General features: G+C 42.8%; 2 protein-coding genes across 2 annotated transcripts in view; both read left to right on the forward strand.

Moving 5' to 3' along the window:
• LOC123761552 (sacsin-like) overlaps positions 1-11,146 on the forward strand; it is a 29,970-nt gene extending 18,824 nt beyond the window's left edge. Inside the window, exon 3 of the mRNA XM_069312516.1 lies at positions 345-11,146. Coding sequence (XP_069168617.1) covers positions 345-11,098 — 10,754 coding nt within the window. The 3' untranslated portion in view covers positions 11,099-11,146. The remainder of the gene's footprint in view (positions 1-344) is intronic.
• A 255-nt stretch (positions 11,147-11,401) lies between these two features.
• LOC138363869 (keratin-associated protein 5-2-like) lies at positions 11,402-12,013 on the forward strand. Its single transcript, XM_069323324.1, has one exon. It carries the CDS (start codon positions 11,402-11,404, stop codon positions 12,011-12,013), a length of 612 nt encoding a protein of 203 aa, XP_069179425.1.
• The last annotated feature ends 2,033 nt before the right edge of the window (positions 12,014-14,046 follow it).

Below are 14,046 nucleotides of genomic sequence, written 5' to 3' on the forward strand. Positions count from 1 at the left end.
ACCAGGGCAGTCTTAACACCAATGTGGGCACCAGGGCAGTCTTAACACCAATGTGGGCACCAGGGCAGTCTTAACACCAATGTGGGCACCAGGGCAGTCTTAACACCAATGTGGGCACCAGGGCCTACAGTGGTGTTGTCTAATGTGGACGTCTCAAGTGCCAGAATCAATGCTCCCGGGAGCTGTCTGGCTCCAGTCCATAAAATGTCTATATTTAATATTTAGACGAGCATAGGAATCACACGATACGCTGAACGCTGTATGCAAGGTATAAATATGTGTAATGCCTCAAGTACTTATGTAGCTATGAATACATATGTAAAATACATTATGTCTTGTTACAGGTGTATCTCAGCTGATGGAGTTTTCTGCCAGTCATCATGGAGCTGAACTGCTCTCTCAGAGTGCTCAGGTGGTCCAGCAACGCTCTCTCTCCCAGCAACAGTTGCAAAGCTGGCTGCTGAAAGTTTGGTCAGTTATGCAACATTTAGATCTACAAAGTGTAAGGCATGTAGCCTTGGTGCCTTGCAGTCCCAGTTTAACACATTCCTCCAAGCTAATAAGTCTTTCTTCTGCAATCATTGTGCAAAATGGATCAATACCGCTATCAGAAGATGCAATAGCTGCTCTGGGACTTTTAAAAGTGCAAGTAATTCCTAGACCTCCAGAATATGTTCGACATCATCAATTACACAGTTATTTCAGTAATTCTGATGCTCAAGGTGTATCCCAGGCGTTGCTTAAGGTGTTGACAATGCATGACAGTAATGATCTTGCATGCAACTTTAATAAGTGTAGAAATGATGCACTGGCTCAGGCTCTACTTAATGTTACTGAAATACACAATCTTCATCCAGATATTGTGAACCTTTACAAAGATCTTAATATCTTTAAAGCCAAAGGAGAGAACTGTATTGTAACAGATGTAAACATTAATCAGTGTAGCAAAATATTTCCAGAGATCAGTAACTTTCCAGTCAATTTTCCTGAAACTTTCATTGTACCAGCCTCTGTGACTGACAGACAGCTTGCACAAAACTTGGGTGCCACTGAACTGTCAAAGGAAATGCTGTGCCTATTAGCCCTGCAGAACACGTACTCTGATAACGACACACACAAACTTGTGACATACATTTTCCAAGACAGTCTCTTACACAGTAGTGAGAAAATTCTAAATCAACTTCGGTCTGTGAGATTTGTTCCCAACAGGAGTGGCACACTTTTGCTGCCAAGCCAGGTTTATGATCCTGAGGATATTGACAATGATGCTCTGATATCAGAAGATTTAAACCCACAAACCAGCTTTCAGAAATATTGCCCCATATTACGAGCTCTTGGGATGAAGAAAGTGTGCAATATGCCAACAAATGAATTCATTCAGATCATAACAAATTTTCATACGAAATCATTGACTGATGAGGAGAAAGTAAAGAAAGCAGCAGCTTTGCTTAGAGCAGCAAATCGTCGACCTGATTGCCATCAGATATGTCAAGCTGTAAGAGGTGTTAGCTTTGTATATGGTGAAACAACTAAACCAGCTGGCTATCCTCTCAGCTTAAATTGGGCAACATTTTCTGAACCATACAGACCTCAAGATATCAAGAGTTACAGTCACTTCAAGAATGTGCTGGGCTCTGTGGTCCCCCTGGTACATTGTTCCGACATTTGTAATGTTGCTGACAGCTTTGGCTGGAATCACAAGCCAAGTGTTAACAGTCTTATTGAACATTTAAGACATATAATGAAGGAATACCAAAATACAGAAGATGAATATTTTCCATTAATTAAGGAAACATACAAGCAGCTTTCAGAATTTGTTGATACTTCAGATGTTTGCTATTTAGACTCATTGTCAAATTCCCCGTGTGTGTTTACGGAGGCGGGCTTCAAGGACCCTAAGACAGTGTACATCTCTTCGCAGATCGGGGACATACAATTATTGCCATACATGTATTCTTTACCATTTGAATTCCGTGATTGTAGTAGTCTTTTTCATGCTCTAGGATGTTTTGAAACACAATCAAAGGAGCTGTTCTTGACACTTTTACGACAAATTCAACATCACCACTCCTCAGAGCAATGTGCAGATGTTGATTGTGACAGAAATATAGTTGTACAAGTTCTTCGTAAACTTGAACCTTTTTGCAAAGATATTCCTCCATGTGAACTGCTGTTGCCTGTGGAAAACACTAACGGAACGCTGGAACTAATTGATGTAAAGCAATGTTCTTATTCAGAACAATCATGTGAGTGGATTGACAGTGACGAACTGGGAATAAGAATAGTTCACAACAGTGTTGGAACCAAACTAGCAAAAGCTTTAGGTGTTGCACCTCTGAGTAAACATTTACTGGCTGGAGAAGAGGCTTTTATGGAATGGGGACAAGAGGAGCCGCTCACCACACGTCTCCACAACCTGCTCCGGCAGTACCGTGACGGTGTGGCAGTCATGAAGGAGTTGGTGCAGAATGCTGATGATGCTGGCGCCACCACTCTTTCCTTTCTCTATGATGAACGTCAAAATGACGATGCACGAACAAGACTTCTGAGCAATAAACTAGAAGAGTGTCAGGGTCCAGCTTTATGGGCCTATAATGATGCGCTCTTCACTGAGGAAGATTTCTCCAATTTAAGAAAATTAGGCGTAGGAACTAAGGAATATCAGTCCACAAAAATAGGAAAATTCGGACTTGGATTTTGTTCTGTTTATAACCTGACAGATGTGCCAAGCATTGTGAGTGGCACCAATTACATTATATTTGACCCACACATGACTTACTTAAACAGCAATAGCCAGACTCCTGGAGTGAGATTCAACTTTTCAAGCAAGAGAAATTTATATATGCTGAGTAAACTTAATGGACAATTTAAACCATTTAATGATGTTTTTGGCTGTAACATCCAACAGACAAAAAAGTTTGATGGCACTTTATTTCGCTTTCCATTAAGAACTGCATCCCAAGCCTGCACAAGTGAGATCAGTGATGTCACCTACAGGCAGAAAGACATGACAAAACTGCTTCAGATGTTTAGCAAGATTATTGGAGAACTTCTTCTCTTCACTCAGAATGTTAAGGACATCAAAGTGTTTCACTTAAATAAGAGTGCATCATCACCAACAGAGAAAGTGCTCTTATTTGAAAGTTTAAGAACAATAAAGAAAGTTTGTCCTTCACCGGCAACCTCTGCCTTCAGCAAAACAACTGATGAAACACAAGTGAAGAGAGTTGCTAAACTTTTTAATAATGATTTTAAGTGGAACTTAGAAACTTTTCAAGAGAGCATTTTTTCAGAAGTAAAAGTTGTATGTTCAGAAGAAGGGAGACAATTTAGTGGCGTTGACAAAGGTGTTTGGACCGTCACGTGGCTCACATCCTGGCACTGTGGCAACGGGGCATCATGTCAGTTTGCCGAAACTCTTGCAGGAAAAGCTCTACCTCTTGGTGCTGTGGCGATGCCATTAACAGAACACAATGATGGCTGGAAACCCATTAAGCTGTCAGAACTTCCTCAAGGATTTTATAATGAGAGCCATATGCACTGCTTTCTGCCATTGCCAGTAACAACGCGTCTGCCAGTACAAGTAAATGGCTTTTTTGAAGTGGCTCCAGACCGTACAAGTCTTCAGACGCAGACAGAGGATGACCGAGTGGAAGGTTCAGACTGGAATGAAACTTTGATGAATGATGCCATAAATGCTGCTTATCATAGCCTTATATCTTCTCTTAAAGTTGAAGGTCTTAGTCGGGACTGTCCATATTACTGCCTCTGGCCCGTATACCACGGCACAGATGATGAATTACTATCAAACTTCACAAAGTATTTTTATAATAAAATTGTCAGCGAGGCTCTGCCAGTCTTTCGGAGCAGAGGTGAATGGCATCCACTGAATGTCTGTAAGTTTCTAGAAGAAGACTTTTACGAACTACAAGACATTGGTAACATTGCCTATGAATATATGGAAAAGTTTTTGGGGTCTTCAGGCTTTATGATAGTGTTACCAAAGGAAATTGTTTCTGGATTTCAGTTTGATCAAATATGTGAACACATGGTCACTAAAGACTCCTTTTTCTTAAATGTTTTCATGCCAAACATAAGGGAGCAACACGTTACTCCAGAGAAGAGAAACAAGCTGACTTTGCATATCTTTGATACTAGGCATCCATGTTTTGAAAAGCTCAGAAATGTCTATTGTATTCCTACAATCCCAGAAGGAAAGTTAAGAAAGCCTTCTGACCTAATAGACCCTAAGAGTAGGATTGCAAAAATGTTCAGCACAGTCGATGAGAGATTTCCGGAAGACCTGTTTTGGAATAATTCTGATAGACATTATATTCTTTTGCATTTGGGAATGAATTCTGAATGTATTCCTTCAGAGATGGTCAAGAACAGAGCAAACACAATTGTGACATTTTCTTGCCCTAATTGTGCTGTTGAAAGATCTTTGGAAATCTTGCATTATATAGGAACTCGAGATAATTATGAACAAGAGAATATTGCAAAGATAATTCAGAATGTGTCGTTCTTACCTGTCATGGCCAAGCCTCAAGACTGGCCCCTCACATGGAGAGGTGACACTACACTACACAAAGCCCAGGTGTGTGATGATCATGGCCAGCTTGGTAAGCTTAACATTCTGGGAGAGATGAAGTCTGTAGGGTTCTCTGAACCTCTTGACATGTGTTTGGGAGGATTCAAAGAGCTTGTTGGCAGCACAAATGTATTACTCTGGCAGCATAATATACATAATGTTGGGATATCTCATCTGATGGAGAGACTTGGCATTATTGTTCACGAAGACAAGCTGCCTTTCAATAAAGTGTGTCAGCAGCTCAAAATATTATCTACTGTCTCGCCAGCAGTCGATAACATCAATAAAATATGCCATAAAATCTACAGGTATTTTGAGAACACTTTTCAGTCTTCAAATGCAATCATTCCCGAGGAATTTAAAGAGCTAAGAAATGAGAAAGTATTACTTACGAAACATGGCGTTATGGAACCCAGTCTTTTTGCACTTAATACTGAGATAGACTGTTCACCGGACTTGTTCTCAGTGCAAGGGGAAGGACTTGGCATGTACAAACATTTAACAGAAGCCCTTGCTATCGTACCAACCTTTCGTGCAGATGTTGTATTTCAAGTTATATGTCAAAAGAAAGAAAAATATAAATCAAATCAAATAAGTGAGCTAGAAGTGTCACAAATTTCCAAGCTTCTGGCATTGTTGTTTAATGTTCGACATTCGGGTGAGTTATGCCTTCACTTGCTGCACCTTCCTAATGCAGATGGTTATCTCTGCCCCATACGTAAGTTGTGTTGTGAAGATGGAGTTAAGCTCAGTTCCGGTAAATTTAACTGTTTGCATAAAAACATTTCTCTGTCGTTGGAAATGACAAATTGGCTAGGAATAAAAACAAAAACTTGGCAACGCCTTGAAAACTCTTCAAGTAGAATACATTTTGGTCAGAATGAGCCCTTAACCACCAGACTGAGGAACATTCTTCAAGAATATCCATGTGATTGTGGAATAATGAAGGAGCTGTTGCAGAATGCTGATGATGCAGGAGCAACAGAAATTGCCTTCATTAAAGACTTTAGAAACCTCTCTGAAAAACAGTTGTTTGACAAGACTTGGGCGCCACTACAGGGACCTGCTCTTACTGTCTACAATAACAAAGGTTTCACAGAAAAAGATCTACAAAATATTCAAGACTTGGGTGACAGCAACAAACGCCAGGACCTAGCCAGCACAGGGCAGTATGGCATTGGGTTTAATGCTGTCTACCACTTGACCGATGCTCCATCATTCTTAACACGAGGCCCTGACCTCCCCCAGGGAGAGACTCTGTGCATGTTTGACCCTCACTGTCGTTATGACCCTATGGCGACTCCTGACCAACCTGGGGTTCAGTTTGTGAACCTCCAAGACTTGCGGAGAGATCATCCAGATTCTTTCCAAGGATATCTTGAAAATATTTTTCTTCAGCAAGAAGGCACAGTTTTTAGGCTTCCACTAAGGACTGAAAACAAGTCTGAAATATCAGATCCCTTCCCATGCTGGAAGCTGACACAAAAGTTGAATGAGTTCAAGAAGGAAATGGCAAAATGTTTGTTATTTTTAAGAAATGTTCGCAAAATTTCCATTATGAGCATTTCAGAAGGTGGAGAATGTTGCACTGAATATTGTGTTAAGTCATCCATACAGCAACAAAATGAGCTCTTAAAGCTGCAACATATGATGGAAGAAATGAAGCATCTTGATGATAATTTATATTCTGTCTTTAATATAGACATGATGAGAGCATCTTATATAATGACAGTCACAGACACAAACAAGGCAAAATACACCTGGTATATTGCTCAGCAACTTGGTTCAGAAAATAAAGATAGTGTGCCAGAGACAGTGAAGGATGCCTTCTCCCGCAAGGACCTGAGTCTGCTTCCTCATGCTGGAGCCGCTATTCTTCTGGAAACCAACCAAGAGGAAATTAATGACTTATTTACAACATCTTGTTACCTTCCATTACCAGTAAAATCAGGCTTACCATTCAGTGTTAATGGACATTTTACTCTAAATCCTTCTCGACGGGATTTGTGGACCGGATCAGAGGATCCTAAAGCTCGGTGGAATACTTGGTTGATGAAGGAGGTGCTTGTCCCTGCTGCCGTGTGTGCTCTTAATTACTATAGGACATTCATTTTCCCAGAAAGTGATAATAAGATTACAAAAGACAAGTATTTACTTAATATGAATCTGTATAAGATGACCTTGCCTGATGGAACTAATACTGAATCAAATAAATGGAAGGATCTTGTTAAGTGGTTTTATGAGTACATAATTGATCAAGAGCTACACTTCTTTGATGTTTTTGTTCCTGAAAATGATAATGTCTCTGGTCCACAAAACGGAGAGTTAAAATGGCATGCATTTAGAAAGTCCAGTAAAAAATTTCCCCTTTACTTTGTCACTCCTGGTGGTGTTCCTGGTGGTGGTGTTATTCCACCTGGTGGTGTTCCTGGTGGTGGTGTTATTCCTCCTGGTGGTGTTCCTGGTGGTGGTGTTCCTGCTGGTAATGTTCCTATTATAGATCCAGTCTTAAACACACTAAAGAGGCTTGGCATGAAAGTGGGCAGCTCAGTTATGCTCGACAAGCTCAGAAGTGTTAAAATCCCGTGTCACTGGCTGAAGCCAGATGTTGGTCTTGAGTTTCTAAAGTCCTGGGATAAAGATTACCCTGACAAGTGTAACCCAATGTTAAATAAAGACATAACTAAGACCCCATTTTTAAGTACAAACAACGTGAGTATTGTCTTCATTTACCTTACACACTCCAAAGATTTCCTCAGTAAATTAGAAGGCCTTCCACTGCTGCTTACTAATGACATGATCCTCAAATACTTTAATTCCAAGGAACCAGTATTTATTTCACCATACTGCCCCTTACTACCAAATTCTGCACATGAATTTGTAAACATTAAGATGGTAAAATTATTAAAAGATTCTCAAGTAGACTACAAGAACCCTAATGCCCTGAAAGAGTTCACATTAAAGGATCTGGCTGACAGACTGCATACAAGATTGGACAAGACATATCATGGCTGTGAAGCCTTTTTACCATTACACGACGACCTCCACGATTGGTTGAAAATGCTTTGGAAATTTATAATAGAGTATTTGAATTTTTGTAAAAAGGACATTGATATAATTTTTGCGGCAGAAGCACATAGGGCACGTTATTATCAGCAGAAGAGAGAACATATTATGAACACTCTTGGAGACTGGGCATTGTATCCTTTAACTGACAACAACCAGAAATATTTAGTTACATTAAAGAACGCCTGGAGAGTTCTTGACAACAATCCATCTTCAGTATTCCATCACTTGCCTGTTCCTCATCCATGTCTCAGTATTATTCCAGCTGGGTTACCCATTCACTTAACAGCAACATTAACAGATCCTTCAGTTTTGCTAGACAACCTCTACTTCCACAGAGAGAGAATTGCCCTCTATGTTAAACCAAGCGGGATGGAATCTTATAAAAAAATGACTGAGGTATTGGAATATTTTGGTGCACATTATTCTAGTACTTCACTCCCTCATTATAAACTCCGTTCACTCCCTATGTTTGAAGACGTTTGTGGAGTTGTGCAGAATTTGGAAGACAAGAACTTTATTGTACCAGATGGGTCAAAGCTTGATTTAAAATATTTGGTTAAATTAGCAGAAAGTAAGAATATAATAATTTTAAAGAAAGGAACATCAAATGCAAAATGTTTCTACCAATACTTGAGTTCAGATTGTCTTCTGGAGGATCTGGAAATTTATACTAAACTAATTCTGCCAAATTTTAAGAATTTGTCACCTCAAGAACGAACCTACTATCTGGAAAAGATACGAGATGATCTAAAAGAAGCACATATGGCAGAAGTGGATTGTAACCAAAGTATAAAAAATGTTGTTTCAAAATTAAAACAGACCTCTTTTATAGAGCTAAATGGAAATTTGAAAACTGCAGACAATTTCTATGATCCCTATAATCCAGTATTCAAAGTGATGGAGCTGAATAATTTACCAGAAGAATGGTCATCACAAGAATGGCAGCACTTTCTCAAATTGTCTGGCATGGTACATGAACTGACTGCTGAAATGTACGTGAAGTATGCGAGAACATTATCACCTAATGATTCTAAAGTTAGACTAAAGTCTGAAGTTCTCACACAATACCTTTTTGACAAGTATGATAATCTAAAGTGCAATGTTTCACAGATAAGGAATATTGAATTTCTTGTGCCACATGAGAGTGAAGAATTAGAGGAGATTCGCCCGCTCTTCAGAACTGCATCTGGATTGTTGTCTTTCTCTAGCGGTGTGCCATCAAAATTTGCTTATATTCTATGGACAGCTGCAAGCCTTTTGCCACGTTATGCAACGTCATGCAGGAGTGATATTAAGAAACATCTGAACATCGTGGATGCCCCACCTGAAGAAAAGGTTCTTGAGCACATACAAAATCTTTGTAGATTTTTAAAATTTAAACAAAAGAACTCAAATGCCGTCATTGAGAGGATAATGGAAAGTATTTACCAGTATTTACAAAAGTGCAGAAACAGTGTTCATGATACACTTGCTTGCCAGAGAACTCCTGTAGTGCATATACCGAGGCACTCAACCTTTGTTGCTGCTGATTGTGTGATTGAACAATTGGAAGTTGAAATTTTCCCATATTTATTGAGAGTTCCAACAACATATGGGAAATACATTAATGTTTTTAAGAAACTTGGAGCCCTTGAGGTCGCTACGTGTGACTCGTATGCTCAAGTATTGAAAATGATTTATGAAGAAAGTGGCGGGAAAGTATTGCATCCTGAAGAATCTAAGTGTATGAAGGCGGCTCTTGAAGGCTTGGTGAAAAAGAAATCAAATCTCAAAGACCTGAAAGTTTCTGAACTATATCTTCCAACAGAGGAAAGAAAATTGGAAAAGTCTTCTGAAATGTATGTGCAAGATGTTGAATATTTAGAGAACGGGAAAGGAAAATTAAACATACTAATATTTGCCGGGTTTAAAGTCTTAAAGATAGAAATGACTGATAGTGACTTTGTGAATATGTTGCCTAAGAATTTGCAGCCAAATCTTTTGTCTCAAGTTGTGAAGGAAAACCTTGACAGCAATACCGAGGAAATAACAACAGAATTACTTAAGGAGTTAAGACAAATCCTGCATTCAGATACTATTAAACTGAATATAGTGAGAATTATAAATCATGATAGAGTATCTTCAGGATCATGTTTAGATAAAGCTGAAATAAAAGAATTGATGGATAGTCTTGACAGAGTGGAGGTGAAGCAGTTGAAGGTAATTACCATCACTCTAACGGTTAATGAAGACGAAGTTGGGAAACGAGACAGGCAGTTCTTTGTACAAGTTTGTAATAGAGAAGAGAGAAAAGTTACACTTTATATTTCTGAAACCATTGACAGTACTCATGTTGTCTGTGGACTGTGTAAAACATACAGAGAACTACTTAAGTTAGTTACAGCATCAGTGATGGAGAATTTAGGACACATATTGAGGTTATATGAGAAACCACATGATATTTCTTTATTACTGAATAACTTAGATATTACTACATGGGAAGGTCCGAATAGTGCATATGAGTGCTATCAAACAGATGTAGGTTCATACCTCGATGAAGATCTAATCCATTTGCTGGATAATGAATTTTGTCAGTTCCACGAGGGAGAGATTGTCTGTATGAAGAAGTACATTCTTGAAGGAGATGAATCTACCGAAGATAATATATACATAATTGTTCAAGTAAAGCGCTTGGTGAGAAGTCATGATAGCTTATTTATGAATGAATACGAAGTTGACACTGGATGTGAAGCAAAGTCCTGCATGATAGTTCGAGCCCATCAGCTGTACAAGTTTGTAAGAGCTAAGGAAAGTATGAGAAGTGATGTGGTACAAACTGATGGGGTCTTAACCGAAGATGAACCTGGCAGTCTCTCTGAGAAAGAAATTATGAAGAATATAAAGAAACAATTAAAAGAAATATGGAAAGTTAAAGACGAAAAAGAAAGGCGGCACGTCTCACGGCGCTTGATCCTCAAGTGGCATCCAGACAAGAACCTTGAGAGAGTGGGACTCTGTACCCGCGTGATGCAATATATGCAACACCTGGTGAAGCGTCTGGAGAATGGAGAGATTATTCCAGACGATGAAGATGTTACAAGTGAAAATACTTTCAGCGGTCCCTCCAGTGCCTACAGTAATACATTCAAAACAACATCCAGTGATTTCTTCAGTAAAATATTCAAAACAACGTCCAGTTATTTCTTCAGCAGTGCATTCAACTCACCACGGAGCCAATCTTCCGGTTCCTTCAAGTATTTCAGAAGTAAGATGAAGGAGAGAAAGTTGCCTGATCGTCTTGAAGCCAACAAGTGGCTTAAACAAGCAGAACATGACTTTGGCGAAGCACAGAGACGTGACGGAGGGTCTTCCTGCTGGACCATGTACATGTGTCATCAGGTAAGTGTACACTTTTGTTATGTTCTTTTGTGCTACAACACTTATGTGTGTATGTTGTAGGTTTTGTTCTACAACACTTATGTGTGTATATTGTAGGTTTTGTTCTACAATACTTATGTGTGTATGTTGTAGGTTTTGTGCTACAACACTTATGTGTGTATGTTGTAGGTTTTGTGCTACAACACTTATGTGTGTATGTTGTAGGTTTTGTGCTACAATACTTATGTGTGTATATTGTAGGTTGTGTGCTACAACACTTATGTGTGTATGTTGTAGGTTTTAAAATACGAATTAAGTAATATATACTTAGATGTGGAGTCCCGGTGCCGGGTGTGGAGTCCCTGTGCCGGGTGTGGAGTCTCTATGCCGGGTGTGGAGTCCCTGTGCCGGGTGTGGGAGTCTCTGTGCCGGGTGTGGGAGTCTCTGTGCCGGGTGTGGAGTCCCTGTGCCGGGTGTGGGAGTCTCTGTGCCGGGTGTGGGAGTCTCTGTGCCGGGTGTGGAGTCCCTGTGCCGGGTGTGGAGTCCCTGTGCCGGGTGTGGAGTCCCTGTGCCGGGTGTGGGAGTCTCTGTGCCGGGTGTGGAGTCCCTGTGCCGGGTGTGGGAGTCTCTGTGCCGGGTGTGGGAGTCCCTGTGCCGAGTGTGGAGTCCCTGTGCCGGGTGTGGAGTCCCTGTGCCGGGTGTGGAGTCTCTGTGCTAGGTGTGGAGTTCCTGTGCCGGGTGTGGAGTCCCTCTGCCAGGTGTGGGAGTCCCTTTGCTAGGTGTGGAGTTCCTGAGCCGGGTGTGGAGTCCCTGTGCCAGGTGTGGAGTTCCTGTGCCGGGTGTGGGAGTGCCTGTGCCGGGTGTGGAGTCCCTGTGCCAGGTGTGGAGTCCCAGTGCCAGGTGTGGAGTCCCAGTGCCGGGTGTGGAGTCCCTGTGCCTGGTGTGGAGTCCCTTTGCCGGGTGTTGGAGTCCCTTTGTCAGGTGTGGAGTTCCTGAGCCGGGTGTGGAGTTTTTGTGCCGGGTGTGGAGTCCCTGTGATAGGTGTGGAGTCCCTTTGCCGGGTGTGGGAGTCCCTTTGCCAGGTGTGGAGTTCCTGTGCCGGGTGTGGAGTCCCTCTGCCAGGTGTGGGAGTCCCTTTGCCAGGTATGGAGTTCCTGAGCCGGGTGTGGAGTCCCTGTACCAGGTGTGGAGTCCCTGTGCCGGGTGTGGAGTCCCTGTGCCGGGTGTGGAGTCCCTGTGCCGGGTGTGGGAGTCCCTGTGCTGGGTGTGGGAGTCCCTATGCCAGGTGTGGAGTCCCTGTGCCAGGTGTGGGAGTCCCTGTGCCAGGTGTGGAGTCCCTGTGCCGGGTGTGGAGTCCCTGTGCCGGGTGTGAAGTCCCTGTGCCGGGTGTGGAGTCCCTGTGCCGGGTGTGGAGTCCCTGTGCCGGGTGTGGAGTCCCTGTGCCGGGTGTGGGAGTCCCTGTGCTGGGTGTGGGAGTCCCTGTGACGGGTGTGGAGTCCCTGTGCCGGGTGTGGAGTCCCTCTGCCAGGTGTGGGAGTCCCTGTGCCAGGTGTGGAGTCCCTGTGCCGGGTGTGGAGTCCCTTTGCCAGGTGTGGGAGTCCCTGTGCCAGGTGTGGAATACCTGTGCCTTCTTTTACCAACTTCGAGGTCAACTCCGGAGCGGGAGCCTCCTAGGGGCAGTTCGTTGTTGCCTTCAACCTCGTTCTGACAGTTCCTGCGACAGCCCGGGAAACAATCGTATGGACGTTTGCCTTTCCATTGGAGACTTTCGGCGCCGTCGAGAGGGGGGAGGACCTGCTGCATGGGTGACAGCTTCTCCTCCGTATCAACCTACCCTGGCTTTGTGCCCTGGAGAGGCCACTCCAGACCGACAACCAGAGCGCACCTCAATAGTCTCCTGAGACTGCTAACTGCCTTCTACTACTGCTGAGATGTATTGGTTGTGATGGATGAATAGATAATAATAGTGATGAGGAGTGTACCTGCGTGTATATATGAGGGCAGGAGGAGAAAACCCAGATGATGAGGAGCTATGGTGGATGAGTGAGGGAGGAAGGTGACCACACTTTGTGACTCTACCCCAGTCTGTAGTGGTGGTGTATGGGTTCCTGTGGTGTCTGTAGTGGTGGTGTACGGGTTCCTGTGGTGTAATGGTGGTGTATGGGTTCCTGTGGTGTCTGTAGTGGTGATGTATGGGTTCCTGTGGTGTCTGTAGTGGTGGTGTATGGGTTCCTGTGGTGTCTGTAGTGGTGATGTATGGGTTCCTGTGGTGTATGGGTTCCTGTGGTGTAATGTAGTGGTGGTGTATGGGTTCCTGTGGTGTCTGTAGTGGTGGTGTATGGGTTCCTGTGGTGTAATGGTGGTGTATGGGTTCCTGTGGTGTCTGTAGTGGTGATGTATGGGTTCCTGTGGTGTCTGTAGTGGTGATGTATGGGTTCCTGTGGTGTCTGTAGTGGTGATGTATGGGTTCCTGTGGTGTCTGTAGTGGTGATGTATGGGTTCCTGTGGTGTAATGTAGTGGTGATGTATGGATTCCTGTGGTGTCTGGAGTGGTGATGTATGGGTTCCTGTGTTGTCTGTAGTGGTGATGTATGGGTTCCTGTGGTGTAATGTAGTGGTGATGTATGGGTTCCTGTGGTGTATGGGTTCCTGTGGTGTAATGTAGTGGTGGTGTATGGGTTCCTGTGGTGTCTGTAGTGGTGATGTATGGGTTCCTGTTGTGTCTGTAGTGGTGGTGTATGGGTTCCTGTGGTGTAATGTGGTGGTGGTGTATGGGTTCCTGTGGTGTCTGTAGTGGTGGTGTATGGGTTCCTGTGGTGTAATGTAGTGGTGGTGTATGGGTTCCTGTGGTGTAATGTAGTGGTGATGTATGGGTTCCTGTGGTGTCTGTAGTGGTGGTGTATGGGTTCCTGTGGTGTAATGTAGTGGTGGTGTAAGGGTTCCTGTGGTGTCTGTAGTGGTGGTGTATGGGTTCCTGTGGTGTAATGTAGTGGTGATGTATGGGTTCCTGTGGTGTAATGTAGTGGTGA

The sequence above is a fragment of the Procambarus clarkii genome, chromosome 1, assembly GCF_040958095.1.
Source record: "Procambarus clarkii isolate CNS0578487 chromosome 1, FALCON_Pclarkii_2.0, whole genome shotgun sequence".
Lineage (NCBI taxonomy): Eukaryota > Metazoa > Arthropoda > Malacostraca > Decapoda > Cambaridae > Procambarus > Procambarus clarkii.